The following is a 24,919-nucleotide window of genomic DNA, read 5'->3' as shown; positions in this document are numbered from 1 at the left end:
GTTATTTTCTCTCTGGTACTAACTTTGGGTTTCATTTGTTCTTCTAGATCCTTGAGATATAAGCTTAGATCATTTATTTGAGATTTTTCTAGTCTCTTGTTGTACACATTTATCCCTATAAACTTCCCTTTTGGAATTCCATTTCCTTCATCTTGTGAATTGAGTATGTTGTATTTCAATTTTCAGTTATCTCACAGTATTATTTTTTAAAATTTCTTTTTATTTTTTTCTTTGACCTGTTGGTTGTTCAATAACATGTAGTTTAATCTCCATGTGTTTGTGAATTTTCCAGGCTTCTTCTTATCATTGATTTCTAGTTTCACACTAGTATGGTTGGAAAGCACACTTGCTATAATTTCAACATTCTTTAATTTATTGAGGCTTCCTTTGTGGCCTACCATGTGATTGATCATGGGTAATGCTCCATGTGCACTTGAGAAGAAATACATTCTGCTGCTTTTGGATAGAATAGGCTGTATGTGTCTAAGACCATCTGGTCTACTGTGTTGTTCAAGGCCAATGTTTCCTTATTGATTTTCTGTCTGAATGATCCATGCATTGATGTAAGTGGGGCATTAAAGTCCCCCGCTATTATTGTATTGCTGTCTTTCTCTCCCCTTAGGTCTGTTAATATTTACTTTATATATTTAGGTGCTCCTATATTGTCTGCGTAAATGTTTACAAATGTTATATTCTCTCATTGGATCACCTCTTTTTCATTATGTAATGTCCTCTGTCTCTTATTACAGCCTGTGTTTTGGGATCTTTCTATTTTCTGATATAAGCATACCTACCTCTGCATTTTCTGAGATTCCTGATATGCAAGTTCTTTAGGTGGTTGCCAACATTCTGAGCGTTGTTCATTTTGTGAATATAATGAATCATAACAAAAAATGTGAATGTTCTGAGTAGCAAAACAGAGCCAACAATCAGGGTTTGACCCTAATAACAACTGCCAAAACTCTGTGTTACATCACTAGGTTAGAATTTATTTTAGCACTTCTTAGGAGAAAATTGCTCTGGAAATACTATGTTAGTGAAATTTTTTTCCACTGAGCTTTTCAAATACAATGAAGCTCTTAGCCCATTTGGACTGCCATAACAAAATACCACAGACTAGATGGCTTAGAAATGACAGAAATTCATTTCTCATAGTTCCAGAGGCTAAGTGTATGGAACCAGGGTGCCATCAAGATCAGGGGAGGATCTTTTCCAGGTTACAGACTTCTTGTAATCTCACATGCTAGAAAAGAACCAGAGTGCTCTCTAAGGCCTCTTTTGTAAAGGTATTAATATCATCACCTGATCGTCTGATTCATGTTGTTAAAGGGAAGTAAGAAGTAGATGATGAAACTCACCGGATGTTAGAAATTCTGCCTCTTACCTTCATCTCCCCAAAATATTTTTTATAGGTAGCATAATAAAGGTATGTTTCCCTTTTTGAAGTAATACATTTTTAAATCACACCTAACATTGAATATTTTCTGCATTGAAACATATTTGTCAGTCAGCCCAAAGCCCTCCCTACTAATACCATCTTATTGGGCATTAGGAGTTCCCCATATGAATTTTAGAGGGACAGAATATTCAGATCATTGCATAAGGAGATTCTGATTTTACACAAAGTTCTTTGGCTTATAAGGATGGCACAAAAATGCTTCCAAATGAGCTCAAGTCAGTGGGTGAAGAATATTAAGAATATTAACATCATAGACATGAAAAATAATTTGATTTTAGAAATATTGCCAATGTGGGGCACCTGGGTGGCTCAGTTGTTTAAGCAACTGCCTTTGGCTCAGGTCATGATTCTGAAGTCCCGGAATCGAGTCCCACCTCAGGCTCCCTGCTCGGCAGAGAGTCTGCTTCTCCCTCTGACCCTCCCCCTTCTCATGCCATCTCTCTCTCTCATCCTCTCTCAAATAAATAAATAAAATTGTAAAAAAATAATAAGAAGAATAAGTAGTAGTAGTAGTAGTAGTAGAAATATTGCCAGTATATCAGGGACAGAGGAATCTACGTGTTCTTGGACCACATGATCTCTAATCACCACATTTCTCTGTTTATATGTTGCATTTTCTTCTTCCTGCAGATCAGAACCCTCTGTGCATTTTTAATTTTGTCCCCCCACCTGTTAGATTCATGTTCATTTCCACCTGTTCTTTCTGCAGTGGTTGGGGAAACTGTGTTTCCCCAAGAAGGAATTATGAATCATGTTTTCTGCACTTTGTTCATTGAGGCCATAAATTATCTCTTAATGGGAGTATTTGAACAGTATGGCTGCATAGAACTAAAAGAAAATCTAATATATATAAGTAAATATTTTAAGATTCAATGGTAAAAATAAGTAAAATAACAAATGATCTTTATGGAAATTTCTGAGCATTAAAATAAAATATAAAGCTTTTCAAGCCTCCCATATTTGCATTTAATTAGAGAACTTCTCTATGATATGGTATACATAGGAGCCTTGGACAGCTTTCAAGCTTGGTTCATAAGTCTTGCTCTGATGATCATTATTTTTTTATTCCCTATTTTTATTTCTGTTTACTGAAGTTCCTTACATTTCCTGCAGTAAAGAGAGAGAGAGAGAGAGAATACAAAGGTGTAAAATGAAGAGTCTTAAATGATAAAACAACCAAAATATGTTGTCTGGCATGAAAAGTAGATCTCAGTAATGAAGAAGCATCACATGAGATGTTTGAAATCCAGAGGAGTGTCTCACCTGACCAATATCCCCTCATCACTTTTGGGCATGGGATAGTCATGGTCATAATGACACGGATAAATTAAAACAATAGTAGAAAGAAAAATATGATTCTGGCACAGTCCTGTTACACTTATCGCCAAACTCTGGGCAAACTTTTAAAAACTTTGAAAAGAGGGAAATCATGTTCATGGAAGTCCCAAACATCTCATTTTCTCATCTTCCAGACTCTAAGCTGACAGCTGCCCTTAGCTGAGCTTTGACTTCTGGCCGCTGGCCAGCAACCATGTCATCACGGGGCTGCCCGTGTTCTTCTCTATGGCCTGTAGGCCTCAGTAGCCAACAGCACAACTGCACAATGAGCCTCTCAGTCCTTGCTTGGACTGTGGAACAATTGCCTCACAGTCCTTGCACCATATATCATGATCCAAGCTGATGTACCTTCAGTGCCCCAAACACAGTCCCTACCTTCTTGGTAGATGCCTTCTCATTGTAGTCAGGCCTTCTCTGGTACTCTCTGATTTTTTTTTTTTTTTTTGAAGATTTATCTATTGATTTGTGGGAGAGAGAGGGAGAGTGGGTAGAGGGGCAGAGGGAGAGAAACTCAAACAGACTCCATGCAGAGTGCAGAGCCTGGCGTGGGGCTTGATCCCATGACCCTAACATCAGACCTGAGCTGAAACCAAGAGTGGAGTCTTCACTGTCTACACCAACCAGGGGCCCCTCCCTGGTACTCTTTTTAATCTATGCCTAAAAATTACCTTTACCGTCTGCCATCAGTTGAATGTCATCTACTACGAAGACATGCCTTAAATGCCACTCTTTACATAAAAGATTTCTGCATGTTACACTGGTATATAGTTTCTTGCTCTAAACTCTAAAGCCTTCAAAATGTCTTGACTTGCTTTATTGTTGTGTTCATGTCATATCAATTTTATGGGATTTGCTTACTGCACAAGGACTGCTTCATATTAATCCCAAACTACACTAAATTATGAATTTAATAAATACAGTTAACTAAACTGAAAGTCCTTAAGAGTTGATTATGAAAGATTTCTCTAGATATTACATTATCCTAATTATATTATCAAGTTGGCACTTTCTTCTTTAGACAACTTATGTCAACATATCATGTACTTTGAAACTTCCATTTGTGAGGGACACTCATAACCCTGGCCAGCCATTTCCTTTAAGTTCGTTTCATTGTTCAAAACTAATTTCTAGGGTCACCTGGGTGGCTCAGATGGTTAAGTATCTGCCTTCGGCTCAGGTCATGATCTCCAGGTCCTGAGATTGAATTCCAGGTTGGGCTCCCAGCTCAGCAGGAAGCCTGCTTCTTCCTCTCCCTCTGTCTCTCCCACAGCTTGTGCTCATTCTGTCTCTGTATCTCTTTTAAGTGAATAAATTAAAAAATGTTAAAAACAAAAACAAAACAAATTTCTGCAACATACTGTATCTTACTTCCTTTCCCTGTCTTCCAGTTGATTTGTGAAATAATGAAGGTTTTTCATTTTGTAAAGGTAGTAAATACATAGGAAGACAAATCATGACAAAATCCTTTCATTCTGGTGAGGACTGAATAAAATTGGCCTTCATTTTAGGAAAAATAAAATCAAGTCTTATACAGGTTGGCTAAAAATTTGTTTTCTCTTTTAAACCATAAGGCCTCTAAATACCATGGTTTCTAGAGAAAACTCAGTTCTCCTGGGGTTGAAGATGAATGCTATAATCAACACTGTTCACATTAGTAAATTTCTTACAGAAACCTTACTCTGCATGTTAAATCGTAAGTGATTTTCTGAAAAACTCATAATAAAATTTTTCATTTTTGTCTTCCTTCACATTACAAAATTCAACATATTTGTTGGAAATGTTTCTTTCCTTACTTTCTACTCTCAGACCCACTCATGAGATAACCTCCATCCACCATTGGTATGTGTCCTTCCAAAACTTAAGTTATGCATATCAAGACCCATACCCACAGGAAGGTTAACATAAATACGCATTCATATATTCTGTTAAACATTCGTTTTTAAATTGAGAGAGTACTTGGCATGTCTAGGTATATGTGAATGGTAGTTGTTTTAACTAATTAGCCCAAAAATTTATACACAGTGTTTTTATTCTCTTCTTCTTCTTCTTCTTTATGTATGAAGCAATTTAAGAGAATTGAGGAAGAAAAAATTGGCAGGACTTATTTTTGCCAGCAGGTAGGAAAGATAACCTAAAACTTCCCTAACAGATTCCTAAGCATTTTGTAGTCCCTCAACTCTCACTGACTATAGAACTCTACTTGATATATTTATGACCTTCTTATACAGCAGAATAGAATCCATTCCAAGGCGAGATTACAACGTGTGTTATATGAGCCGCCGGGAATTCTGGCCTTCAATGTGATCCATTATGTTTAGGATTTATTGCAAGCTAAGGCCTATCCATGTTACTCACAGTTGCATAGGGAGCTGAAGTTAAAAGTGGCCAGAGCTCCAAGTGACCTAGTTATGTCTAATTTATGGGCACGTCACAGGACTAAGTAGGGGCTCAGTGCAATGTGCATTTGCTTCCCTTCTTGCAAAGATTGTGACCTCTCTGTCCCAGCGTTCCCACGCTCCCACTCAATATAGTGCTCCAAGTTGAGAGGAAACAGTTTTATAGGTCTCTTGTAATATTTAGAAGATAAGTAACTTTAAAAGAATTTAATTCACCTGTCTTCTAAATGGGTGACAAGGGCTAACAGTACAAGTATTTGTTTTTTATTTTTTTGTTTTTTGTTTTTGTCTTTGTGGTGTTTTTTTGGTTTGTTTTGTTTGTTTTTTACTTTCCAATTGAAATATGCGTGACTTTCCTTTAAAATCCACGGTAACAGTACAAATACATGTTTTTGTTTTGTTTTGTTTTGTTTTGTCTTTGTGATTTTGGGGGGGTATTTATCTGTTGTTGCTTGGTTTTTGGTTTTTGTTTTTTACTTTACAATTGAAATACGCAGGACTTGCCTTAAAAATCTATTAAAGAAAACACTTTCAAACTGATAGTAAAAATAGACCTAATCTTTTGAAATGATCTTTTTGCCTCAAGGCTGCAGATTTTCAGGGATGGGCTTGCTTTATGAGATGGTCCATTCAATTCTGTGCTGCTTTGGATTAATACAAAACCACTACTTATACTGAAGAAAAAAAACACGCTTTGCGAAATTTTTATTCATTTTGGTTCTTTCTGCTCTCTGAAACTACAATGAATAAACTAGTAAAGCTTCTCAAAATAACCATTCAGCTGTCTGATACATCTTGCATTTTTTAGCTTAAATATCCTCAATTTTTATCACACTTTCTCAAGGTGTTCAGACTTCACAGCTGTCTATAAAATGGTGCTCACTCTAGTCCACCAATCTCTGCATGGATATTATTAATGAATATGAAGTTTGTATGACTTTACTGCCCCTGCAATCCATTTACAGTGTCGGTGTGTAAACCCATTCTTTACTCATCAAAATGTCATTGTTATATTTTCACATGAATGTTCATAGCCATTTAGTGTACATGGGTAATTAAGGTGGTTTTTGTTGTTATTGTTGTTGTTTGTCCTGATACCAACAAGGTGAATTAAAGATATTATTGTAAAAATACATCATTATATAACCTGGTATTCTGACTTATTAAAATGATTTGGAATGCTGCCTTTCATCATTAAATGTATGATATATCCCTCTGAGCTTTGTGACATTTACTGATTTTATACACAGGACTTTAATGCCATCATTATGTCAGTAATTAAAAGGGAAACACAGAGCTATACAGCCCTTTACCAGGTACCTGCCTGCATATGTTAATAATTCTTAAATTTATTCTCTCTAGGTACATTTATTCAGTCAGGTACAAATAAATTAAAATGCCTTTTTCTTTACCGGCTGTAAAAAAATACCTTGAGATTCAACAAAGTTAGCTTTAGTTTAGATATGGTCCCTACAGTGTTCTTCTCACTTAGAAATGTGGCCTGTGACATTTTTAATGAACGTATCCTAGCCTCCAGTGACCCTTGCTGTGTCTTTAAATTAGTTTCAATCCAAAAATTTAATAAGTTATTTCATAATCCAAGATTATCAGTTTGTATTTCATAAATTCCATGCATTTTGCTTTCGTGGGTTATAAATAAAAAAATACAGGTGTTTATAGGTGTGCCTGGCTCAGGGTAACCTCAGATGATCCTTAGGGTGATCCCATCGTATTGGTATTTTTATCCCGATTTTGCTCCAAATGTATGGTTAGTAGGTCTCCATAAGTGGCTAGAAGCCACACAGTCTGACATGAACAGATTACCTTCTGTAGGCACAGTGTGGTTACTGGACACAGAGCCTTAGTCATGATAACATCCAACACTAGGTTCATGGACCTTCCAGCCCAGTGAAGGAAGGCAGGCTGAAATCAATATGTAAAATGTATAATATGCCAAGAAGCAGGTGAGAAAAGCAATAAAGAAAGATAAACAGTGAGGGGAGAAGTTGGAAGGAGAGAGCCGACTGGAGATCTCATCTTTCCAACAGGTAGCCAGAATATGTCATTCTGATAGAGTGATGTATTTATAGGGAAAATTTTATAAGCTAGAAGAAGAATTTAAAACCACAAAGGAATATTTTGTAACATTAAACACATTGACTCAAAGGTCAAAGAAATGTAGGTTTGCATCCCAATTCTGGAACCTCTTGGCCATGTGACCTGAGCTATTAAGTGCCCTTTGGATGACACTTTTCCCCTTCAGGAATTTATCATTAAAAGGGGACAAGTGGGCATATATTTATATACAGATTATTACTGAAATATGATTTATAATGATAAAAATGGATATCATAGAATATCTTATTATTAGTCTGTATCAAGAGAAATTATGCTATGGACTTATAATGCAGTATGGTTAAATCACATGATACAGCATTATATTATACACCAAAATGCCTTAATAAATTTATATTTACACACATGGGATGATTTACCGTGTGTGTGTGTGTGCATGTGTAATAGGTGTATATTTGGAGAAAGAAAGATCAGCAAAGAAGCATTTAAATGTATAGAACGAGTAAGTTTGGTGGATTGTGAATGGATTCTCTTTTGATTATATTTAATTTTTATCAGATATAAACATATTTTAGCAAAAGTGTAAATGAGCATGCATGATATGCAACCGCTCTTCCCCAGAGATTTTACCATGAACACATTGTTTTTACAGATGGCAAGTTCATATCATTGCTTTCTTAACTCCAGGAGGGACAGACTCCATTTTGTCCCTCTGTCTCTGCACTGGTTCTGTGATTGTGCTCACTACCATCCTCAGAGGGTCCACACACTTGCCGAGAGCCTGTTATTCTGTGATGCAAAATTCAACAGTGAAATAATCACAGTTGCTTCTCTCATCCTTAAAAGATGGAAAATGGATCCATTTTTATCGATTATTCTTATTTCAAATGAACAAGCATAGAACATTTTATGAAACAAATGTGCTTGGACCATAAGTGAGACACTTCTGTCCCAAGGCTTTTCTTCACCAAAAGGCCCGATTTCTGTATTGCAGCCCCCGATGAACATACACTCCATCGTGGTGCAAGTGCAGTGCATCAACAGGAAGGTGGGCACTGTGATCTACCATGAAGTTCGAATCGTGGTGAGGGACAGGAATGACAACTCACCCACGTTCAAACACGAGAGCTACTACGCCACCGTGAATGAGGTCAGTCTCCAGCTACTCTTCCTTTGTGCCCTTTTTATTGACCTGTGCAGCTCACTAGACACTATGCGTGCCTGGAAATGATGCTATCCACTATAATAGGTTTAACTGTTCAGATATATTAAAAAAAAAATTAAGGAATAATGCTTCAGAAGATATAAGACTGGGTGATGTCTGGTAAACTCTCAGGAATTCATTTTGTTATAGGCAAAATCTGATTTGCTTATAATAATGACCAAAATATCGGTATTTTTGATCATCTCAGACAATTTCATGCCCAAATCCACATATGCATTCACTGAGGCTCAACAGTAGTTATTTATTCTCATCATAACTTCTTGAACTGATTGTTCTCCATATCTCTGAGGTGGTGATAGGAATTAAATACTTGGAAGAGACTATCTATTTGACACTCTTTTAATGTAAAGTTACTTCCTTAATTTTATTTTTATTTATTTTTTAAAATATTTTATTTACTTGAGAGGGCAGGAGCAGGGGGCTATAGAAGCAGAGGCAGACTCTGCACAGAGCAGGGACCCCAATGCAGGACTTGATCCCAGGAACCTGAGATCATGACCTGAGTCAAAGGCAGAAGCTTCACCGACTGAGCCTCCCAGTCACCTGAAGTTATTTCCTTTATTTTAAAATCAAATTCTAGCATATGCAAATATTTAAAAATAAATTGCAACTCAGTTCTTATGCTGATTAATTCTTAAAAATTATAAGTACTACTGCTTTCATTAGAACTAGTGCTTTTTTGTTGTTTTCTTTTCTTTTTCCCTTTGAGCCAAAATCCATGGGTCAAGAAGCCCTTTCATGTTATTAAAAAAACAAACAAAAACAAAACAAAAACCAACCAAACAAAAAAACACAACAGTGGTTACTCTGCTAATTTTTTTGTGATTCCACTAAGAAAATGTCTCTAATGTATCTCTGGTATCAGCTACTATGCATATTTTAGACTTATAGAAATGAATCACATTTTTAATTTTAATGAACCACATTTTTATCTGCTTATTTTAGTAGATTTTTTTTAACCTCCCAGATATTATTTGAACATTAAAAACTCCATAATTGCTTTATAGGAGGAACAAGTACTTGGGACATTATACACAGCATTTGGGCCTTTAACCTGTACACACTTGCTTTTTCAAATTATTTAAAATGTATCTTATTGGGGCACCTATATTTGGCTCAGTGAGTTAAAGCCTCTGCCTTCGGCTCAGGTCATGATCTCAGGGTCCTAGGATCGTGGCCCACATTGGGCTCTCTGCTCCGCGAGGAGCCTGCTTCCTCCTCTCTTGCCTACTTGTGGTCTGTCTGTCAAATAAATGAATAAAATTAAAAAAAAATGGATCTTATTTATCTCAATGTTCTTCTAGTCAAAAAAAAAAAAAGGAAGAAACTCTGTTTCTTATAACATAAGCCTTTGTAGATTGAGTTACTTAAAAAAAAAAAAAAAAAAAAAACCAGAAAAACAGCGACAACAACAACAACAAAAAAATCATGAACTCTTCTTTTAAGGCTAACAGGTCAAGTTTCCTGGTCAAAGTTAACTTTTTTGAGGTGATTTTATTTAAAAGTTTCCTGCTAAAACAGACAGATGCTAATTAATGTAATTGACCATCTCACATGGTTAATTATGTTAGCATCTGAAATACACTCTTTGAATGTGATTTGGCTTTGTTTGAGTGCTGACTTCATCTGTGGATAAACTGGTATCAGATGAATTAATGTCAGACATCAGATCTCATAGTAAAACCCACTCTTGCACCTCATTTAACAGTTCCTAGAGTTCCATCTTTAGTTTGTTTTTTTTTTTGAAGAAATTTATATTGTTCAGTTTGAATATCAGAGTGCCCTGTATGATCTGACTACTTCCACTCCTCCCTCCCACCTTCTCAGCCCCTTGCTGAAAAATAACCTTTTCAAGTACTATTTTAAACTTATCACTCCCCTATTCAGAAGTTGTGTAAAATTTCTCATTATTTTCTGGAAAAAGGTCATCTGTCTCCACTGGCTGACTTTCAAGGCCTTCTATAATCTGACCTTTCCTCAGTGCATTCTTAGGGTAAGGTTCTCTCTGTTAATGTGTCACTGTTCAGGTTAATTTCTGCATGTCTCACAAACATTTCCATTCCTAGGGCTAAGTTCACACCATGCACTGTACTTACAACCGAATCTTCCCCATCTTGCAAGTCTCCTATTTTTATTCATCTTTTCAAGTTTAACTCTACCACTATGCCCATGTCCTATTTGCTTAGTCATCCCTGACTGCTCATGGTCACTGATGTTCAGTCCATCCAGACTCTAAACTTCTACTTTGGATAAACATCAGTTAGAGTGATACAAATTTACAGAAAAGTTAAACCTTTTATCTTAAACATTATTTGGAGAAGCCTGGGTTTCTTTGCAAACCTGCTCATATAGGATTCTCTCTCACACATTTCTGTAAAGTCCACTGAGGCACTCCTACACCATGGATTTGATGGCTGTACCTTCCGTGATTTGATCCTGAGAACATGTGTAATCGATGGTCATATCCCCCTCATTTGATTTTGCTTAAACTCTTTTATATTTATTTGCTTGGAAAGAACCAAAAGCTTCTTTAAACCACAAAACATAATTACAAGAAAAAATGAAATTTAGCTCTTTTTCTAATCCTTCACATATTTAAGTAGATCTTCCATAGCTCTTAGTGCAATTGGCTTGTGTGTATATGTTTGTACATAGGCTGCAATTATGTGCACATATATGTACATATGTGTATCTATGTATTTTTGTGTGTGCATATATGCTCACTCATATATATCATATAAATCCTGCTTGTATATAAATATAAACACATATGTGTGTGTGTATCCCTGTGTCCTACAACTACATTCCTGCCTGGCTGCCTATAAATTTAAATTAAATTACATTAAATAGATTTTACCACATGCAAGATTACAAGCTATTTTCCATGAGATTTCTCCTTTCAGTACAAGACATACAGTTAATTGCAGTTAAGACAAAAAGGTTCTAAAACTTTCTCAAAAATTTTAAAAAATTGCTTAGTTTAATAGAGTGTTGAAGTCAAAATATTATACATGTCATTAAAATCCAAAAGACAGGTATCAAGTCATTATTACAGATTTATGAAAGAAGTTTCCACAATTAAAGTCCTGATGACTCACTGTCCTTATTCAACCTGAGAAACCAGACACCAAGAGGAAGAGTAAGAATTGGTTACATTATGCTCTGAACTGGTCACGGAGTTGGGAATAAAACCCAAGTCTGTGGTTCAATAATTTCTTCACTACTTATTAATAGACATGTGTATGCTACATTGTCACCACTTTCAAGTAACTGATTTTAACAATACGTGTCAGGGATTATACTTACAGTATTATATCATAATACTATAAACACAATTATTGCTTTCATTTTTTAAATTTTCTACATACAATTCTTTATTCTGAGCATCATGTTAAGTTTTAAATTAGATATATTTCATATGTTGTGTATCCCATGGTTGAGATATATATATGTATATATATATACACATATATATGTATGTGTGTGTATATATATATACATATATGTGTGCATATGTGTATTCACACACACATATACACAACTTGAAATTTTAGGACATAGTTAACCTGTGAAACAGAAGAATAGCCTGACCATCACACTTTCGCATTAGGAGCAAACATGTCACTGAAATTATGTACTGTGTTCTAGAAGAAAAATTAGTGGATTTTAGCCCTTGGAGATGTCCTATTCCTATTCCAACCACTCATCTCTGCCATTAACGTGTAGAAGGCTACCAAAGTCCTAGGTTAAGAAGCCTGAGGTTAAGAAAAGTCCCACATCTTAGCTCTGTGTAAGGTAAGTTAGTATTTTGAACTAGATCCTTTTATGCCTCAGTTTTCATGCTTACAAAGCAGGTCCCTGCACTGGATGGACACCATTAATGGAAGGAAAATCCCATATGTCCAGAGTTACAGGTCTGTCCTTCCATCTCCACTTCTTTTTGGCTTAGTTCCCATGTTAGAGCATTGTTGTTGCTTTAGTTTTTATTGAGTTATCTTATTTGTTATAGTCGAATGCCTTTAAAATATTCTATAATGAATTTAAGAAAACAGAGTGAGCAAAATATCTGCAAATGGAAAAATTAGTAAGAGCAGGAAATGTTCAAATATTTTGCATTACTATCAAAATGAGGACTGTTAAATGAAATGTTACATTGTATGAGCCTATTTTAAGTCATTCAACGTTGCATAAAAGGCCAGTCTTTTTTACTCTTTGTAAACATGTTCTTCTATTTGTGTTTCAAGAGTTTGCCAAAATATCAATGCCTGTGTCTGGACACCAAGAAGGAATTATAATTCCTTGCTTGTGAGCAGGACATCAGGCATTGCAAGTATTTTTTTCTCTCTGGGTAATTGAAGACTCTCAAGTAATTTTGGACAGTTGTATCATTAAGTAATTAGTCTAGTTGGTTTGAAGAACAGATTGCATGGTCTAATTGTAGATGATCATTCTTAAGCAATTTTTAAGGATAAATATTTTCAGGCTGTGATGTCTCTAATAACACATGCATCTCATCCCCCCAAATTACTTTTGACATAGAAAGCAAACAAGGGCAAGTCAAGACAGACAGTTAAGCTTGCAAAGAAATAATCGCAAAATTATATAGAGGTTATATTTGTCCTGGTCTTTAATGATCTCTTCACAGTTGGTGTACTTTTTTTTAGTCAATACTAATTTGTTCTTTTTATCACCTTAAATATCATCTTTAATGTACTTAGCTGCTGTGACATGATGTGTTTTATTAGAGATAATTTGTTGGTCGTTTCTGGAAGAATGTTCCCTTGCCATCTCTCAATCGGTGGATGGTTTATGATCTCTTGAAAGGAAGAAAGGAAAGAGGGAAGGAAGGGGGAGGGAAGGAGAGAATGAACGAATTTAAATTTTGAGTTATTTTAAGCCTGTGATTTTCAGTTGAGATGGCTTTTCAGCTTCTCAGTTAGATAGCTTAGATTTTCTTTTACTTTGCTTTGGAAATATGCTGAGGGCAAAATGTTTTGTAATTCGTAATAGACAAAGGGTGTGCATGACTGCTTTGTATTAGGTAGGGTGCTTTACTGCAGTGACATTTTCTATCCTTTTACTCAAATTGAGACTAATTGTAATCTCACAGCTTCAGATGGAGAAGGACTTAGTTCAAAAATGTAGCTTTCTGCAAAATGTTCCCTTCTTCAGATTTCACTGGTTTCTATGCTGTATAGGTCATTTATGCTTTGCTATTTTGTAGTTTTATTTCATTGATTTGGTTAGATTATTTACTTAGGTTCAAATATCAATGACAGAAATATAGGCAGTTTCAGAAAATAATAATAATAAACAAAATGTGTTCTCTTTGTTATTTTCTTACTGTACCCATTGTAATGATTTCATCCTATATTCATTCCTTAAAACAATTGTATTACTTAGTCTTTTGTGGTTTTGAAATTATGCTTACATCTTAAGAAAGCCTGCCTATATGTACATTGCCTACTGTGTAAAGAGGCTTGAGTTCCTCCGCAGGCAGAGATTTTTTAGTGTTGTAAAGAGGTAAATGTAGTTGTCAGTCATTCTAGCGGTCACTCTATCGTCCTTTTGCACAGGCATGAGTCAAGTGTTAGCTCAAAGTGGCTGGGTGGTCTGGGCCAGCTCCAGGTCTTGTGAGGGCAGGAGGGATGGTTTCTTGGTTTCCATTTGTCTGAGTTAAGAGATAAGCTGGGGGAAGAAAGGGAAAATGTGGGACAAAGGTTGGTGAGTACAAGCAAGTGGGAGGTCAAGGTCGGGTCCTGGGGTCTAGCTGGTGTCAGCTTCAACTGAGCCAGTATGGCCTACAAAGCTGGAAATATTTACAACATGGCCTTACCTGAAAAAGTTCCCTTACCCTTGTTATCACTCCCCTTGAGATGTTAAGAAGAAATCATATACAGGCACCTGGGTGGCCCAGTCGATTAAAGTGTCTGACCCTTGGTTTTGCCTCAGGTAGGATCTCAGGCTTATGAGATCAAGTCCTACCTTGGTCTCTGCGCTTAGCATGGAGTCTACTTAAGACTCTCTCTGCCCCTTCCCTCACTCATGTTCTCTCTCTCTAAAATAAATAAATCTTTTTTTTAAGATTTTATTTATTTATTTGACAGACAGAGATGATAAGTAGGCAGAGAGGCAGGCAGAGAAAGAGGGGAAGCAGGCTCCTTGCTGAACAGAGAGCCCAACGTGGGGCTTGATCCCAGGACCCTGGGATCATGACCTGAGCCGAAGGCAGAAGCTTTAACCCACTGAGCCACCCAGGCACCCCAATATATTTCTTTTTAAAAAAGGATATCATACAGTGATAGAGAATATATATCAGACTTAGTATTTACTTAGTGAGTATATATATATAAATATACATACATATATTTTTCTAAGTTTTTGATTAACTTGGAAACTTGCAAAAATACTATTCAGAAGTTATATATGTATATAATATATAATCACATATTATGTACATCATACATTATAACATAATTAAAAGGTTGAATTCAAGGCAATTGCCAATGTTCATTTATTTTTGATCTACAGAATGGCAACTGAACAACATTCTGTAAATAAAAATTATGTTAAATAAAATTTGATGCCACTGTATTGTTACAATATTTCTATTGTGACCTGAGAAATACATACTTCATGTCTTTTATCAACACTGTTGTCTCCTGATGACATTTTGAATTTATTTGGTAAACAGTTCCTATTATTACTTACATTTTGTTTAATTCAGTAGATTTTATTTTCCTGCACTGCCATTGACTTAGTTGTAAGGAGTTCTGTATAAAAGCTGCAAATGAGGAGGGACAGAATGGGAGGAGGTAAATGTGAAGAAGAAGTAGGGGCTGGATCCTGAAGGCACTGCCAGTTAAGAAGGAGCTCTAGGTACTAAGGAACCACGGATGCCTTAACCAATGGAAGCACATCAGCTGTGCTGATTCATGGAGCACAGCCGGATGGAGAACACGTTGAAGAGGTGAGCCAGAGAAATGTAAGGGAAAAAGCCTTCAGTTGAAATAGACAATGAGAGTACCCAGGAAGGATATCCAGGTGGAAAGCTTCACAGGAAGGAGAGCTGCTTGACTGTAGAGGGTAGAGGAAAAAAGATGTAGACACTCCCTACTTTGTTTAGGTTGATTCTGAAAATTTGGCTTGTAGTAGGGCAGTGGGTGCTACTCAAGAAAATAATATCTTAGACATGAGCACTTTGGGGAAGCAGATTTCAGTCTAGGGAGGATTTGATGAATTCCAGTATCTGTGAGATAAATTCACTTGAAATTCACTAGAACATGAATAAAATAATGAATAATAGACATATTAACCTGTCAAAGTAAGGCAAGGTGACAAAGAGAAACAGAATAGGCAGAGTAAAATATAAACACTTAATAAGAGTAGATTTAAACCATCTTGTTAAAAAATGACATCAAAAGTAAAGGAGAAAATGTTGAAAGATGTGAATTTTCAAACTAAATTAAAAAAATAAAGCCACATGGAGGCAACATGCATGAAACCCAGTTAAATATAAGGACTCAGATAGCTAAAATATAAAAAGATGGAAGTAGATATACCACATAGTCAGTTATTATGTAAAAGTTGTTGTAGCTGTACTATTATCAGACAAAACGGCTCATTATGGCAAATGACACTGGTAGAGAATAAAAGGAACTTTTCCTGATGATCAAGATTCAATTTGCCAGAAGGTTAGAGCAATTATGAATTAAACTACACTTAATAACATGGCCTCAGAAATAATAAATTATTGAAAGAATTAAAGGAGAAATAGAAAAATCCATTCTCATCGAGGGAGATTTGAAAACCTGAGGTGGGTAGAATAATAGCTTCCCACGATGGGCATGCTAATCCCTGGCAAAAGAACTTTGCAGATATGATTGAAGTTCTGGAAGTTAATTGAGAGGTTATCCTGGATTATCCTGGTGGATCCAGCCTAATCACCTGAGCACTTAAAAGAATGGAACTTTCTCTGGCTGGAGTCTGAGAGTCAAGAGAAAAGAAAGCAGGAAATAGGAAGCAGATGAAGAAGGGATCCAGGAGGAGTATGTGTGAAAAAGTCTTGACCCCCTGTGTCGGCTTTGGGGTTGGATGGAACCATGAGCCAGTGAAAACATTCTATGAGCAGAGAAGGAAGCCATGCTAAGCACCAGGAGGGCAAAAATAATACTCTACAGTGGCAATGATAATGAAGACCAGCCAATTACCAGAATGAGTTGGGAAGTAAATCCATTCCCAGAATCTCCAAAAAGGGATCCAGCCCCGAGGACAATTTTTTTTTTTTTTTTTTTTTAAGTCTGGTGAGACTCTGACTTCTGACTGATCTGTGAGATAATTAAAGTATACACAATAAGTTAAACAAAAATAATTCAAGATATGACATTCCTAACAGGGAACAGCAGTTCACAATGTGAAACCTCTCATTGACTGACAATGTACGTCCATGGGGAAACAACAGTAAGGAAATAGAAGATTTGAATAGTGAAATTAGCAGACCTAACCTGGTAGATTCTCAGGGAAGAAGCACACAACAGCCATGGAGCTCCTTCCTTTTAAGCACATATCACATTTACAAGATTTTACCAAATGGGAGCCTATAGAGGAAGTGTCACCATCTTCCAAATGACTGAAATTACACAGAGCATGTTTTCCAGTCACTGTGCAGCTTAGCTTAAAATTAACAAAAACAAGAGGAACAAATTAGAAATTTCTCAACTTATTTAGAAAATGACGTCTAAAGCTTTCATTATTTGTGAATGGTACTACTGTATATGTAGAAGCCAACATAAACATATAAATTATTACAATTAAAATGAGCTTAATGAGTTTGCTGGGGACAAAGTCAATATTTAAAAATTTTTTTTTTTAAAACAAGCAACAAAAAAAATGAATTTTAACAAGAATACCTTTTTCATAGGCTTTACCAAAATGGAGTTTCAATTATATCTATTTATTTTAAACAAAATTCAGCTTTTAATATAAAGGAAGTACAGCCCCATGTATTGGTAAAGTTAGAGAGTGACCACAGATTTCATACATTTTTGGTGGATGAGTGAGTTGACCCAGGTAACTGGAGATCTGTTTACAGTGCCTAGAAAAAGTGAACAGGTAAATATGCTATGACTCAGCAATTCTGCCTTGATGTATATACCCCAGATAAATTATTGCATATGTCCACCAAAACATATACATGAAGATTTATTTAAGACTTTCTCATCATATTTAAAAACTGGAGACAACCCAGATGTCCAACCATGCTAGAGTTGGTTTATCATTTATTTTTATTTTTAAGATTTATTTATTTATTTGAGAGAGAGAGAAAGAGGGATTGCACACACAGGAGTGTAGAGCAGAGAGAATCTTCAAGCAGACTCCCCTCCAAGTGTAGAGCTCCACATGGGGCTCAATCCCATTACCCTTAGATCATGACCTGAGCCAAAACCAAGATCTGGGCACCCCAACCCACTCAGCCACCCATGTGCCCCTATCATTTATTTTAAAAATAAATATATTTTATCTGTGCTCCAGTTGCCTCTCCTTAAAAATGGGAATGAAAAAAATATTAGAATACCTACTTCATAGGGTTTGATGGATACCTGTAATAAATTTTAAATCAGAAATGGAGGTCCATGGATTTTAGCATATACCATGTACCTGTATATTTTGTAACTTTCTTTTTTTTTTTCCAATATTTTTATTTATTTATTTGTCACAGAGAGAGTGTGTGAGTACAAAGGACAGGGGCAGGGGGAGTGGCAAGCAGAGCCTGCAGAGGGAGAAGGGGCTTCTTGCTCAACAGGAGCTCAACCTGAGCCAAAGGCAGAGGCTTAACCAACTGAGCCAATCCAGGCTTCCCTTTTGTAACTATTCCAAGAGACAGTCTGAAATGGATTGCCTTTATAGGACTTATTTAAACCTGATATTGTGTATGTATTTATTTGTTTATTTGTTTCCTTTGTATCTGCCAAATTAGAATGCAATCCTTATTACAGTCAGTGTTTTGTTTTGTTGGTTGAATTGAACAGTGCCTGGAACATTGTAGGAGTTCTGTGCTTGGACTTATCAGTAAGCCATGAATGGTACAACCATGAAATAGGAAAGTATTATTTAACATAAATGTTCACTTTGTCCCTGAGATAAGGATGACCTAGAGAGTAAGAACTTGCTTTGAGTTAAATTTGAAAAGAAGCTCATTCATGGTGACATTTTTAAAGAAACAAAAAAGAGCTTTCTGGATTATTGTGATGAATTACTTAAATTACCCAACAGCGATGAGAAGAAAAAAATCCACTTTTTTTCTTTTTGACTTGGTAAATATGAGCTATGAGAATTATAGTTCTTTTTACATGGCCCTTGGGGGAAAACACATATTTATGTTAATTATTGCTCTTTTTACATAACTATAGGGGGAAATTACATGTTTATTCAGCTATGACTATTATACCACTTGAGAATATTTACCTTACTTCTCATGTCCCAGAAAAACTAAAGTCCTATTGATTAAGTGAAATTAATGATTCTCTTTTGACCAAGAGTCCTTTTTTTCCTCTACAAGATTTTTCTGCATGCACAGTTTTGTGAGGCTCAATGCCAATGGTCCCCAAGAGCATCCCGCCAATTTAATAAATCTGTGTTTGATTGAGTTCTTTACGTTACTAATAATAGGAAACTTAAAAGGATGTTCCATAAATCTAAATTTAAAATGGCATTTACAATTTAGGAAGGTGAAGGTTTACAGTTGAAATTACCTTGGGTTTAAGAAACAATCAAGTTTTTTCATAATTATTGATATTACTCACACGTCATAAATCATGTCCTGGTTAACAGCTTAAATGTCTATAAAGTTCAGATTTATAATAATTCTAGTATTTCTTTTTACTTTTGCATTATTAAGCATACTAATTAAGAAGCAATTTCACACCAGATTGAATTTAAATTTATTCTTATCCAAATTTTGTTCCCTGTAAGGTATCTATGCAGATCTCCTTGCTGTTTGAGTGGCATCATTTTTCCTAACACTGAATGGAATAAGGGCCGATGATAATGATAACGGTAGATTCATTCTACCATTCTACCTGATAATTCATGACAGTTGTCATTTATTAAGTACATTTATTAATGCTAAATATCTTCCTTGAAGCATCTCAAATCTGGCTCAAATTGGGTGTGGAGCCTGCTTAGGATTCTCTCTTCTTCTGCCCCTCCCCTCCTCTCTCTCTTTCTCTCTCTTAAATAAATAAATAAATATTTAAAAAACTGTAAACCTGGTGATTCACAGACCTGTACCCCTGGGGATAAAAATATATGTTTATAAAAAATAAAAAATTAAAAAAAAAAGAATACTGTTATGCTGAAACTATTAAAAAATAAATAAATAAAATAAAAAATAAATTAAAAAAAAACTAAATGTAATAAAAATGAGCCAAGCTTTATTATTTTAAAAATATTTTCTTTTAATAAATGACATGCTCAGGTCTTGGATTTTGTAATAATGAATGTGATTATGGAAATGGCCTGTTTTAACTCTTTTTTTTTAAGATTTTATTTATTTATTTGACAGAAATCACAAGTAGGCATAGAGGCAGGCAGAGAGAGAGATAGGAGGAAGCAGGCTCCCTGCTGAGCAGAGAGCCTGATGCGGGACTCTATCCCAGGACCCTGAGATCATGACCTGAGCTGAAGGCAGTGGCTTAACCCACTGAGCCACCCAGGCACCCCTGTTTTAACTATTTAGACCTAAATAGCATTTTAGGAGAAGAAATGAAACACCATACAACTCACATCCAATTTCCCCTATTGTTGACAGATTTTATTAGTATGGTACATTTTTTTAATTGACATATAGTGTATTATTTGCCCCAGGGGTACAGGTCTGTGAATCCTTAGGCTTACATGTTTCACAGCACTCACCATAGCATATACCCTCCCCAAGGTCCATCACCTAGCCTCCCTATCGCTAACCCCTCCCCCCAGCAATTCTCAGTTTGTTTTGTGAGAGTAAGAGTCTCTTATGGTTTGACTGCCTCCTGATCACCTCTTGTTTCATTTTTTCCTTCCCTACCCTCTACAACCCCCCCACTCTGCCTCTCAACTTCCTCATATCAGAGAGATCATATGATAATTGTCCTTCTCTGATTGACTTATTTCACTCAGTATAGTACCCTCTAGTTCTAGTATGGTACATTTTTAAAAACTCCTGAACCGACAGTGATATTATTATTAACTTAAATCCACAATTGATTTGGATTTCCTTAGTTTTTACCTAATGTGCTTATTCTTGTTCTGGGACCCAGTCTAGCATACCAGATTACTTTTAGGTATTGTATCTCTTTCATCTTCTCTAGATTGTGGTAATTTTTTACTTTTATTGTTTTTGATCACCTTGACAGTTGTGAGAAGTACTGATCAGATAACCTTTCTCTCTAGTAGATAGATAGATAGATAGATAGATAGATAGATGTGTATACATATTGCTTATGTGTATATATGCCACATAATCATATGCATAATATATATTACATATCATATATAGATCTATAGACCTCATTTAATTTTTGCTGATTTCCCCCCCCAAAAAAAGTCCTTTATAGGTCAAAGACTTTAGCTAGGATCAAACATTGATTTTAGATGGCATGTCTTTATAATCTCAGCCTTAGGTCCTTAATATCCCCTTGACTTTAACAACTTTAATAACTTTCAGGAGTGGACAGTTTATAGATATTTCTCAATTTGCATTTACCTGATATTTCTGCATGTTATAAATTTTGTTCAAGAATACCACAAAGATAATATGTGTCTTTCATAGCACATAATAAGAAAGACACACCATATCAATGTGTCTCATTACTGGTAATGGTAGCCTCTTCAAACCTTTACCCAAAATTTTTATTAGTGATTTGTGAAGCATTGATTTGTTGAGAAACTTTAGGTGAAAATGCAAATCACTGTGCTTGAATATATTTTATTTTTCTTCTCTTTACCCCTTGAGCATTTATTGAGTGTTTTTTCAGGCATGAAGCAATAAACTAGCAATGAAGTTTTGATCACGAATGAGGAGGTTGGCATACTAAAAAGGCAAAATTGGGGATTTATGAAATAATTTGCTTGCTGAGAATCTACCTATTTTCAATGGCAATAATAATTTAATATGAGTTTTATAAAATTCAGACACTAGCTTAGTTTAACTTCTTTGTCTTTCTGTAAGTATCTCAAAACTATTTTTCCTTAGGGTGAAACATAATTAAGGTTTGATGGAATACATCATCTAAATTGCATCATTTCACATTACCTGTGTACCTTGAGTTTGGGTATATGCCACATTATATTTATTCTTCCTTTCATTTCCCCTTTTCTCATAAGCTTATTAATAGCAGATTATGAAATTTCTCAAATAATATATTTCACAGTGTCTGGGAATTTTTACATCTTGAAGTCAGATGATCTGGGGTACAGTCCCGATCAACCATGAAGTACAATTACGACATCAGCCAGAAGCTCTTTGCTTATGATTCCTCAACTATAAACTAAGTTTAACAATGAAAATAATGTTACAAAGTTGCATTAAAAGATTAAAAGATAATACACTTGAAGTACTTAGTAGAAGTACAAGTTGGGCCATCTTGTGAGTCTACTTTACCTTGAAACTATGCTGTAGACATAGTTACATAGAAGTGTCTTCACAAAGTAAATGCAAAATTTAAGTTCATGGACTGGTGGTAATTTGCTGAACAACACTGACAACATGAGCTATTCCTCACATAAGAAATGACATGATCTAGGAATCTGTTCAGTTTGAACATTCACTTTCCTGATTTAATTCCTAGCTTTGTGATGGTCTTCCACATTTCATCATGCCTCCTTGCATGAATACTTGCATTTTTGGACATCTGTTCTTGTCAGTCATTGGGGTAGATCTAAGAACACAGATGACATCCATGATGAAGTGTAACAGTGAGATTTCATTTATAGTTAAGAAATTTTAACACATTTTATAAGTGTTTTCTTTATGATTGTTGGACACAATAAGGTAATTTTTAAGTTAAATATATTTATATATTTAAAAAAAATATATATATATATATGAATATGAAATGTCCATGGTATTGGACACTTGATAAATATCTTCAAGGAATAAAAATAACTGAACCTCCAGAGCCATAGCCTTTCACAGAATTTCTTTAAGAGAGAGCGTGAGCATGTGACCTATAGCACACAAAAGCTTCCGAAGGAAGAAGCTCCAGTTCCTTTTACTTATCCCTGTTTTCCACCTCAAGGGAACTAGAAACATCCTCTCTGGGAAATGAGAGACCAATAAGATAGGAAAAAGGAGATGGAGATTAATGGACTAGAAAGAGATACATAAAAATATATATTCTACATTAGATATGTAAATGGGAATCAATTTTTTAGCTGTTTTAAAAAATTCAAGTATTTGACAAATTTCAAATTTAGTAAACTCTTATAACATATATATGCTATATATATATATATAATATACACATACACACATTCTCTCTGTGTATCTGTATTTATAGATGCATACATATATATTTGATTTAAGCTTAGTTGTTCTTTAGTTTTAATAAAGATGAGTATAGGTACTTATCACTCAAACAATAATAATCTTCTTATTTTGAAGATGCTTATCTACATGAATTTGCCTTTAATAATTTCTTCAGATGAAGTGAATTTCTAGCTTTCATAATTAAAATAGGGAATCCAGATTTTACACACAGGTGCAAAAACTGTGTCATGTTAAAGGGAAGATGAAGAACATATGTAATTTTAAAAATTTTTTCTTTGATTTTAATAAATCCCCGCAAAATAACATCCGCTAAATTTGAATTCAGGAATGTGTGCTATTTGCCCTTCTAGAAGGTTTTAAGATAAACTTCACAAAGACATTTGATTTGGATGAATTTTTGGATAAAACAAATATTCTGTTAATTAATTTATATAAAACCATCATAATGGTCACAGAGGCAATGATTATATTAAGCTCTCAATAAGTGACCATAGACTCGGAGATAATGTAAGTTAATCATTGTGAGAAAAAGCTGAAGTCTTCAATGTGAACCTGTGTACAAATTCATCACTCTATTTCATTTGTGAAGACTCTCTTGGTCTTTGAGTATATCACTATATCTAAAGCATATTTCCAAGGCAGGGATGATTTCCAATAAATATCATACAATTATTTTATCTGAGGAGGAAGTTAACAGCTGTATAGTGGCCAAAGAATGAATGGCTTCTAATTTAGAAAGATTACTATGATGGAAGAGAATCCTCAGACCATGAAGGGTAATTGAGAAGACTGTGACAGTGCAGACAATATTTTCTTTATCAATTTATCCACCAATGAACACTTAGGTTTTTTCAAATCTTGGCTATTGTAAATAAGGCTGCAGTGAACATGGAGGTACATTTATCTTTTTGAGTTAGTGCTTTCATTTCCTTTGCATAAATACCCCAAAGTGGCATTACTAGATCATATGGTAATTCTATTTCTAATATTTTGGGGAACCTCTGTACTGGTCTGCACAACGGCTGTACCAATCGAGCACCAAGAGTGCCTAAGGCCACCTGGAATTTAGTTTTATGTAGGTTGTGAAGTAGGAAATGGTATCATTTTTTTTCCCCATGTGGATTTCTAATTAACATTGCACCAAATATCATATGATTTCACTTACTCATGGAGCATAAGGAGTAACATGGAGGACTCTGGGAGATGGAGAGAAGTGAGTTGGGGGAAATTGGAGGGGGGGATAAATCAGGAGAGACTGTGGACTCTGAGGAACTAACTGAGGGTTTTGGAGGGAAGGAGCTCGGGGGTCAAGTGAGCCTGGTGGTGAGTATTATGGTGGGCACATATTGCATGGAGCACTGAGTGTGGTGCATAAACAATGAATGCTGGAACACTGGAAATAAATATAAAATAAAATGGAAAAAAAAAGAAAAATACAACATTGAAAAAAAAAGACATTGCACCATTTCTTGTAAAGATCATTGAATTCACAACCACTGCTGTATTGTCTTTCTCTATGAATGAGGTGCCTATTTGTGGGGATTATTTTTGGACACAATATACTGTCCCACTGGTATCTTTGCTGATTCTCAAGCCAGTACTGCAGTGTCTCAATTTCTGTAGATTTATACTGAAGTCAGGGAATTGGGTAGTATAAGTCTTCCCACTTAGTTCTTCTTTAGAAGAGACTCTCTTTCTATTCTTGACTCCATGAAGTTTCATGTAAATTTTAGAATCAGCTTATAAATTTCCACATCTATTGATAAATTTAAAAAGAATCAAGATCTTTGCATTATTGATAATGCCCTTTTATTGATAAAGTGTATCTTTCCTCTTATTTAGTTGTTTAATAAACAATCAAAATACAGATATAAAATATTTCTCAAAAGTGCTTTAAT

General features: G+C 35.2%; 1 protein-coding gene across 1 annotated transcript in view; it reads left to right on the top strand.

The window, feature by feature from the left end:
• Window positions 1–24,919, top strand: part of PCDH15 (protocadherin related 15) — a 1,700,294-nt gene that overhangs the window by 1,224,739 nt on the left and 450,636 nt on the right. The window contains exon 9 of the mRNA XM_082719991.1: window positions 8,264–8,419. Within this exon, the coding sequence (XP_082576117.1) occupies window positions 8,264–8,419 (156 nt within the window). The remainder of the gene's footprint in view (window positions 1–8,263; window positions 8,420–24,919) is intronic.

This window comes from Mustela nivalis (genome assembly GCF_964662115.1).
Source record: "Mustela nivalis genome assembly, chromosome: 2".
In the NCBI taxonomy this organism is placed as follows: domain Eukaryota; kingdom Metazoa; phylum Chordata; class Mammalia; order Carnivora; family Mustelidae; genus Mustela; species Mustela nivalis.
This window is presented reverse-complemented; position numbering and strand designations above follow the sequence as displayed.